Genomic DNA, 10,243 nt, shown 5'->3' with positions numbered 1-10,243 from the left:
CCTGGTGTTCATCTTTGATGAGGTGTTTTAGGACACAGCACCATTTATTGAGGAGTTTAATTCCTGTCATACCAGTATAAGGATGAGCGGTCACAGGAGTTAGTAGTTACCCACCATGACTCCTATTTCAGTCAAGGGGCAGTTGGAATCCCAACTACTGTCCAACCGGATCAGGAAACTTCTGGTGTGTCCAGAGAACGAAATTGCTCCAGCTGCAGATTGTTTACACATACATGCAAAAGATAGAAGTCATTTTGAGAAGAAAGTTGATTCCTAATTTCTTCACTTATTATTTGCATCCTGTGGTATAATGATCCTCGCTGTTCTTTGTTGTTATTTTAATTTTAGACAACAAAATGACTAATCTTCTGCCCTACACCTCAAAGGTCCATATTCAGCTGTATGCTAGCTGTGGATGTTCCGCAGAGTGAAGGGATCCACAGTCAGGCTCTGGGCCTGCATGTGGATGGTGTACCTTGCATCTTTGGGGGGCTGGGATGTGCTTAATTCGTCTTACAACCTAATACTGGGTTACAGTGTTATATTTTGTAATAAAGGTGAACCAATCCATATGTATATATATACACTCGTACTCATATGTTAGGAATAATGGGGTGACAATAAACAATGAACTGCAGTTATTTTTTAGCTAATGGGTTCCTATTATAATCCAGATGTTTGGGAGGTATGGGAAAAAGAGGCAGTTTACTTCGTTACCAAGGTCAAAAGGACAGCGTGTTGTCACAGATACTCAACTGCCGATCACCTCACCAGGAAACGTCATCGCTGGGCCTCACTGGCTTCCGCATGCCATTGGCAAACAGAATTCCCCCGTCACTCTATGCATACTTGTGTTTTCGTTGTAACACTGATATTCTTCCCAACATTCGTAATCAACATTACAGATCTCTGTGATGCAAGTGTACCCCTCAGCTCTGTGCACGGTCTCCGTTCATACTAGGAAATCCATCTAATCTAGACATATTGCTGTCATATTGGTCTCTGTAGTTACCTAGTAAGTTAGATATACATGCGCTGGTAGTCCCCCCCAGTTAGGCTTAGTTACAGGGTAAGTACTGGGTATGCAGGTGTAACAGGGTGTAATATCCCTTTAGTAATAATTACACAAAATTGCCTTTTACATTGCCTTAATTGCCTTTTACACTTTTATTACCTGAAGTTTAGCTTTCCAGCTGCCTTATGTGCCCCTTTCTATTTGATTTTGTTCTTTGATTTAGCTCCACCTCCTTCTGTACTCCCGCCCACATTTCTGAGAACCCCATGAGTTTCCTGTCCCCCCTCCCCTCTTCCCTTTTGTTCTGATTCTCTTGGGAAGAGGTGGGTGCATTTATTTGCCCCCATTTTGTGATCAAAATCCTTAACCATCTTATCATTTATGTTAATTATTTTGACGATACATTGTTCAATGAAAGTGTCATGCAAATATCAATGCATAGATTCAGTGTTTTGGAGAAGGTTATATTTTATTCCGATATGCTAGCATGCACCTGACCTTCGTGTAGTCATGCTAGTACCCCTCCCCCTCTGTGTGCTTTGTGTAGGAGTTGGAGGATTGTTTAAGGGCACTTACTGAAAGGAGGCTGTTTTTTTATATTTGTCTTCAGGTATGTCTTTTATTTCTTGAATTTCAAACATTTTTGCGATAAAGTTGTATGCCCCTTTTGTTCTGATTCTCTTGGGAAGAGGAGTTGGAGGATTGTTTAAGGGCACTTTCTGAAAGGAAGCTGTTTTATATTTGTCTTCAGCGGCAAACAATAAATGGACGTCGGATTTCCCGAGATCCTGGGTCACGTCTTTGTCCAAGAAAAATACACAACGCAGATTCAGCCGGTCACACAGGCTGTAATCTGAAGTTGTTTTGATTGATGAGAATACAACACGTATCAATCCATCTGCTTTAGTCGTGTATTTGATGCCATCATAAATTATGTGCCTGCAGTTATCTTACTGGATTCGGTTGAGCATGAAGAGCCAGTCAGCTGAGACTATATCAAACCTTCTCTTTATAATGTCTCCAAATGTGGGGACAGGAGGGAAAGCCTCATAAAGGCAAACTTCATTGCTTTTGCATGTGAGAGTGCAAATGCCATGTTAGGCAGGAAGGCCATAGCAGAAGTATCCCAACCTTTAAGTGTGGCACTGTCTCAATCACAGAGTATAATTGTCTGTGGTTGATACAGTCAAACATATAAATAATAATATCATTATTGAACTGCCGGGAACTGGCTCAACGTTCACAACAAAATAAAGTGAATCTGCAGAAGATTGGGAGGGTCCTTGATCTTCGATGGCAGCCAGCAGCTTCAGAACGGTGAAGGCTGTATGGAACTACTACAAAGCTTTGCATTACCGCTTCAATGCTGCTTCTGGAGATGCCTCAAGGGATGAGAAGGAGAAGGCTATGAACAGCGGCCTGATAGCCAACATCGAGACACATGGAGGCACACATTAGACTCATTTCTTCAACCATAGCTACTCCAGTTGAATAATGGCGGAAGGCCCACAGCTGCCAAGAGACTGGAGTTTTGTGGTATCTCCTTAAAAACCAGTGTGAGGATACGACCGATACAACAAAGTTCCTTCATTCACTTATTGGGAATCCAGAGGACAGGTGGTTTAGCACTGGCTCAAGCAGACATCCAAGTGCAACACCTGAGAACAAAGCTCTGCATACAGACTTGTTTGATACAGTTCTTAATCCAGAAAGCTGGCCTGTGGCCTCAGATGAACGTTATGGAGAGGGTTTGCATCAAACAACAGTTCACGTTTGACCCAAGGGGAGTGCTTGAGGGCTTCTGAGATTATAAAGAGGACTCTGGTATAATACCTGAAGACTGGTCCCCCAATCATTAATACTCTCAGCCTCGTACCTGCGAGCAGTGCAGAAGGCGAACCAGGGTTCAGTTGAATGAATATTATCATCAATCCGCTGAGGTGTAGTGTGCTGAAGAAGACTGCGTCGTCATTGCTGTTTGTTAGTCTGAATGGTCCTCCGTTGTCCGAGGGGAACTCAAAAGGAGTATGTAAAGTGTTGGCCGGTGAAGCATAGAGGAGCACACGGTCACGCGCCTGCAAGCCAGCCCCTCAAGTGGAAAATGGGGCGCTCTGAGCGATGTTGTGATTATTCTTATTATATTATTTGATCTGATATTTTTGATCAACTGTAAATAGTATTTTTTTCTAATTGTAAGGCATCGTTCAGAATTCTACTGTAATTGCAGTTTGTCATATAACATTTTGTGCTACATTCTCCAAATAAATAAACCGGCATTCTCAATATAATTTGTTTTTACCGGTATGTTGTGGTTCACCTGATTGCAGAATTCAAAGTTTATCCACCTCCCTTTTTACCACTACTGCCTGGTTACAGGGTAAGTGCAGGGTATGCAGGCTTTAATTACAGGGTAGATACAATATATATACAAACACAAACTGATAGCCAAGACTTTCTAACATTTATTTAAAGACACACCATGAATTTTGTATTCTGAAACGCAACCCACTAGCCTGCTTAGTTTGCTGTTTGCGTGTGTTGATATTTTGTTATTTATATCATAGGCTATGTATGCATAAATATCACGTGCGTGTGTGTAAATGAAACTACGTTTTTGGAGAAGTATTTTATGAAAAGGGGAAGTGAAAGAGGCTGATTGAATACAAAGATACAGGTTACTCTGTATGCAAAAAATAATAATATTTATTACAACTTAATTCATTAAAGTGTATTTCAAATAATTAGCAGAACTGCAACACTCAATGAAATCATGACATGAATTGCATTTTATAAAAGCCATTGTGTATTTGCAGATATCTTTATGCATGTAAATAGGTGTATACAGATCGATTTTTTTAAATGTAATGTAAATATACTTCAATCTACCAGGCATAAAGATAAATGCAGTCTCCCACAATGCATTAATGCGTAAGGGGGACATTTCCTACGACTGCGTCGCTTCTGAGTCTTAGCAGGCCTCGAACTGGGTCTCTCAGATGTGAGTCACCATTAATGTGACACATGGAAGCAGAACAATGTGCTGTTTGTTTGAGACGTGAGAACCAGAAGGAGTGTGCTTAAAGCTTTGCAGCAGACATCCAGGTTTGACAATGAAATGCTTGAATGGTGATCAGAAATCCGCGAAAAATCTGCATTCAATTGTGAAGGATGAGACAGTCGTTGTGGCTAGTCAATGCAAAATACAGCAGGGAAATCTTCATCAAGTAAATGCTTTTGTCCCCTCCTCATCCATGTGAGTCTGGCCGCAGCCACAGCCTCACAGATGTGATTCGTGAATGGCTTTTAATCTCTGTCACAAACACACCCGCACTCTCAACGTTGGCCTTCAATATTCAACACGACAAATTACTTATCTCCGATGTTGATATTTGGAATTTTTCCACTTGCATGTTGTAGTTAGTTGCTTGCATATGTTAATTTAACAAATGCATTTCAAAAAAAAGAAATATATAAGTAGTTAGTGGAATTTGTACTTGATTTCCTAACTTTTGTCATTTTCTCAATGATATGCTACAACAAGGCTATACTTAATATAATATAAATAATGTTTCTTGCAATGTAATAACTATGTATAAACAAATCTATTTTGACAGTATATATACCTGCTTTTCCCATCTGTGATCCATAAAGTTATATCTTATCGTATGCACATTGCCATTTGAATAAAGGATATTTTGTTTGATGGTTGTTGGTGGTCTAACAAGAGAGACAGGTGTGTGTTAGACACATTCTCAGTACGGTAACATTAAGGGTGGTCTATAGGTAAGATTTAAGAGCTATTGATTGTGTGTATGCATCACTTCTAAATGGATGAAAAAATGAAAGGAGAGAGTGAGCAAAATGGTAGGGGAAGTTTTGGGGCATTTCTCATGGTATTTTCTGCTCGCTCTATTTACATCCCTCAAACCTTACCTACAGCACCTTCCAAAGTCAATTAGTTGAAATGAAAAAGTCGGTCTTTCTGGATGACACAATACCACTGAGATGCGTTTGTTTGTGTTCCTTGGTTATGGGCGAGCAGTGCAGCAAGACAAATTTATTTGATGTAAATTCCTTGTGCATATGCATGCAAATGTCTGCGTGAGGTGTGCATGAAGTGTTTGATTGTGTGTTTGTGTCTGTGTGTGTGTGTGGGTGTGTGGGTGTGTGTGTGTGTGTGTGTGTGTGTGTGTGTGTGTGTGTGTGTGTGTGTGTGTGTGTGTGTGTGTGTGTGCGTGTGTGTGTGTGTTTTCATGAGTGTTTTAGATACGTTGTTTGGTAAATGGTGAAATAATAGGCAGGAGGTGGGGTGCTACGTTGAGATGGAGTCTGTGCACTCTGTTTGAAGAGCAATATCAGATCTCTAGAATCGGTGCCCTACTGTGCATTTAGACATGTTTCTGCTGGAGCAGAATCTGCACGCGATTAGCCCCTTCTTTCATGGAACTATCACCAAGCGTCTCCATTGCTGCTCACAATAAGTTTGCTACAATATACGAGATTCATTTCCGGGGCTTGTAAGTGATTCACAAAGCATCACCCAAATGCACCATGTGAAATTTGGCATTTCTACCAATCTTGGAAGAGCTCCAAAAGCTCTTCCGCATAATTAGGCATCAAACGGCGTTGGTTTCCAGATCCCCATTTCAGCTGGGATAGAGAATAGAGAACTTGTGCCTTACGGCGTATAAAGATGATGGGTCGTGGCCCTGGGCCATGCCACATATGAGATAATAAAGAGGTTGCTTTGCTTTTCACTCACCTTTTTTCTTTATGAGATAAAGGTCTTATTCTCAGAAATAGGTGTTTGATCGGTTGGGTAGGCCTGAGCAGTGGGGGTTGTATCGTGACCCTACGGACTTCAGGGGGGGGGTTCATTCCGTCTGGGCACGGCACCTTCTCAACGAGCAGGTGTGCGCCTGCAGCCAGAGGGGGCGCCAAAATACATATTCCCCAAACAATGTTATGTAGTACTTCATTGATAAACGCTACGCAGCGCGTTTTTTTTTTTTACTGCTCGTGGCGCTGTCACGTTAAAATTGTACCGGGGGCGAAAATTGTACCGGCCTACGTCATCAGTTGTTGACAAATTCCAAACCTGCCTGGCAACAGACGACGCGATCGTCTGTTGCCTGGCAACGGGCGATCGCGTCGAATGACGTAGGAAGGTTCTTGAACATTCGCGAACTTTCATGCTCGTTCATTGCACTCCTTCATTGAGCGTGACAAGACAGGTTTTTGAAACCTGCTTTAAACACTCAGTTTACTTGATTCGATTAAACTATTCAATACAATACAAATATAAAGTAAAAACAAGTGTTATCTAGCGATCCGTTATCTGTATTATGTTATTTCGTCTTTGGAAACATGAGCCGAATGTTTTTTGAAACCTGCCCGGCAACGGACAACCCAATCAAATCAGTTGTCAAGTTGTCAACAACTGATGACGTAGGCCGGTACAATTTTCGCCCCGGTACAATTTTAACGTGACAGCGCCCCCCATGATGTTTGGCGCCCCCCACAAATATGGCGCCCCGGCCGGCTGCCTGGTTAGCCCGTGCCTTAAACCGCCACTGGGCCTGAGAAGAAGTTTTGCCCAAAACCTCAGAAGTGGGCTGCAGTATGAGAACTGACGGGATGGAGCCAATAACAATGGCTCGTTACTCACTTCCTGTAGTACTTCCTCTTCCCCAAATTTGTCATCGTACTTGTCCTTGAGGCCCTCGTTCATATAAAGGAGAACCCAGGTCTCTTGCTCAGTGTGCGTGTAACCTGGTAATTACATCACTTACTGTCGGGCTGGATGTATAGTACATGATCTACTTTTAGTTATGGTCAACTTTAATGACCTGATTCATATAAAAGAGACCAGAAGCCTCTATCTAACTCCAGAGTCAGTCTGTGAACCTCTGAATGGTGTGTTTGCATCACTTCCTGTCGGTTCAGGGGGGCACTCACACTAGGCCATCTGGACCGTGCCCGAGTATGTTTTCCCCTTTAAGTCTACATCGATTGGCTAGTGTGAGCACACCATCCGTACTCAAGTACAGTTAGGGCACACTCACACCAGGCAAAGTTGCCCTGTACCGTCCTCAAGTACGATCCCCCACCCTCCGACTCGTGCCACTGGCCTGTGCTCACACTTAGCAATCTCAACTGGGCCTGAGTACGTTTGTTTTGACACCCGTCATCCAGCTCAGGTTGCGTGTCCGTGCGTGTGCTCGCGTTGGCTCCCCAGCATCGGAACCGTGGCCTGAGCACACCACTGCGGAGTGAACTGAGGCCACGGAACTGAACTGTACTTGAGTATGGATGGCGTGCTCACACTAGCCAAACGATCTAGACTTTCGTCTAGGGGGGGGGGGGGGGGGGGGGCAATCGTACCTGAGTACGGTACAGGGCAACTTTGCCTAGTGTAGTCTTTTGAAAATCCTTTTTCGTCTTCCTTTTGCTTTATTGATGCTTTAACACGTAAAAGCGGGACCACAAAATGTCTGTATATGTAATTAACCTTTGGAGTGTTTTTTTCATTGGGAACAAAGCGGACATAGATTTCTGTCGCGCGCCACAAAAACATGTCGGCCTAGTCGAGAAGGATGAATGTCATCCCTGAGTCACTCACATTTTTTTTTAATTTGAAAGAACATCATCAGTTACATAAAATGGCAGCGAACACAACCGCTCAGATGACTACACAACACCAAGACATTGATTCAAACAACATGCAAGCGGAGGGGGTTCAGGGACTGTCACCATGGTAACGACAGAATACGCGGCATTACCTAACATCCCAAACATCGTGTACGTTTACTGACTGAAGTTTACAAAAAACTAGATTCACATTGATTGCGAGAAATGTTATCAAAACGCATCTTAATTAAGTTGTATCTAAATCGTAATGCCGAAACTGTCTTTCAATGACGCCATTTCCACAGAGATTAAAGCAAATGTCATCCATTGTGTTTTGGCAACACAGGACCTTGACCGACGTGACATATTGCTCTTTCTTCCAACAGTTGATAGGGGACTTAAAACTTCATATGGGTTGTTTTGGACAACATAAACAAACCACCTATTCCGTCGTTAAGGCTGGAGGTCACCTTGGTGTGTCGGTCGACGAGGCCATATGATGTAACACCCTCCCTCTTTGACATCTTCAGAACGATGGCCCTCAAGAACAGGCAGAGCTGATACATTAGAGCCGGAGTATTGACGAGAGAGATGGACGCACTCCACAGCGGCGGGAAGAGGTTGAGCAGTGCTCCCAGATGGGTTCAAGGTGAACAACCATTGTCCCGTGAACCCCCCTGATCATCTTCTATGACCTCATCAAGACCCCCCCGTCATATCTAGACCACATGACAGCCACAAAGACATTCATGCAACAAAAAAAAACGGCTTTATAATACAGCCAAAGACTGTTATAATTCATTGTAATCAAAAGAGGAGGAGACACAATAAGCAAATTATGTTAAGGTGTTAAACATTCAAATACGTGGGAGGTCTACTTTGCAAGTATCTTTGCTCCATTTGGCAGTACCATTTGGGTTGAATTTCAGTTGCAATTTCCACTACTTTAAAGGCATGCAATGACAAATCTTCAACAGAGGTAAAAACCTTTCCTTGAAGAAACATACTGAAACAAATTGTGCCCTATTTGAGGCAACGTTGCCCACAAAAAACCCATTCAACAAACAGAGAAAAGCGAAATATCAGTGCGCTTTCATCTTGGACATTGTGCGTGGATATAGGAGGCAGCTGATGGGGGCTTGGATGTGACTGCAGGTTAAGGCAGTAGGCTTCCTACCATGTTCTGTAAAGGTAAGCTTGGCACTGATGAGACCTCTGACCACACACACACGCACACGCACACGCACACGCACACGCACACACACACACACACACACACACACACACACACACACACACAAACACACACTTTCTGTCCCTCAGCCAAATCAAACCACATCTAGGTCACTCGTTTTTTCCTTGCCTCCAGTAGAAGCGTGCGAGATTGTGTGCGTCTGTACACAATGTGTGTATGTGTGTGTGTGTGTTTGTGTGCGTGTTTGTGTGTCTGAATGTGTGTCTCTGAATTTGTCTGTGTGTGTGTCAAAACACACACCAATTGGTAATCAGGTTTATGTGTAAGGACCCGTTAGATAGTCCTACGCTAGAATACCTAATTATAGGCAGTCCTATTTCAACGCTTCCTATTGGATGGTTTCAACGTTCAAGACCACAGCTGTGAACATACGAAATGAATATGTAAAGCAAAATGTGGGTTTTAAGAACACCTTCTGAATAACCACACCGCGAAAGTTAAATCCACTCGCAGGTGGAATCAGGGTCAAGTCTTTTTAAAAAGGACGAAAAACCAACACGATGCTCTTTATGTGCAGCAAACGATGGAGGCGTGTTTTAATCACGCCAAACGTCACAAGTCTAGCATCTGCGTTATCTGCGTTACCTCCACCCCCAGCCCCCCCCCCCCCCCCCCCAACCCCCCTCTCCTCTCGCACTAGTTGCACCAAGCAGTCGAGGCGCGCGCGAGAAGGAAGGGAAGTGAGAGCAGCGCGAGGCTCGGAGCGCAACTGACTACCGCACAACATCAGATAAGACCGCTAGATTGTCGTCTTTTTGACCGCTTTTTTCACCCATCCGACAGGCAACAGAGACAACTTTCCTTTTGCCTGAGTTCCCTAACCGTCCTGAGCGTTTTTTTCGTTTTGCGGCATAGCGTTTGTTTTAAAAGGGATAAAACGCGGGGATATCGATAGTGCCGCTGAAGGATATAGTGTCTCTCTGAGCGTGTGAGAGAGAGAGAACAAGAGAGAGAAAGAGAGAGAGAGAGAGAGAGAGAGAGAGAGAGAGAGAGAGAGTGACAAAGAGGAAGAAAGAATGGCAGACTCGGCGGCGAACAGCGACGGGGACGACGGACCTAGCGGCCCGCCCAAGGGCTTCGCCCGCCAAGGAGCCCTCCGCCAGAAGAACGTGCACGAGGTGAAAGACCACAAGTTCATCGCGCGCTTCTTCAAGCAACCCACTTTCTGCAGCCACTGCACGGACTTCATTTGGTGAGGAGGAGCGGCCGCACTACTGACTACCACTGCTGTCTGTCTGTTTGTCTGTCAGAGCGGTACTTTCAGAAGTGCATCTTGTGCACCCAGGTTTTTGAAATGATGATGCGTGAGAGAGGGAGAGAGAGGGACAGAGAGAGAGAGAGAG

The 10,243-nt window shown here is 43.8% G+C and overlaps 1 protein-coding gene across 1 annotated transcript in view; it reads left to right on the top strand.

Annotated features, from left to right (window-relative positions):
* Positions 1-9,542: 9,542 nt before the first annotated feature.
* The window catches only part of LOC132473884 (protein kinase C beta type-like), a 2,126-nt gene continuing 1,425 nt past the window's right edge, over positions 9,543-10,243 (top strand). Inside the window, exon 1 of the mRNA XM_060074174.1 lies at positions 9,543-10,092. Within this exon, the coding sequence (XP_059930157.1) occupies positions 9,917-10,092 (176 nt within the window). The 5' untranslated portion in view covers positions 9,543-9,916. The remainder of the gene's footprint in view (positions 10,093-10,243) is intronic.

The sequence above is a fragment of the Gadus macrocephalus genome, chromosome 2 (genome assembly GCF_031168955.1).
Source record: "Gadus macrocephalus chromosome 2, ASM3116895v1".
Lineage (NCBI taxonomy): Eukaryota > Metazoa > Chordata > Actinopteri > Gadiformes > Gadidae > Gadus > Gadus macrocephalus.
This window is presented reverse-complemented; position numbering and strand designations above follow the sequence as displayed.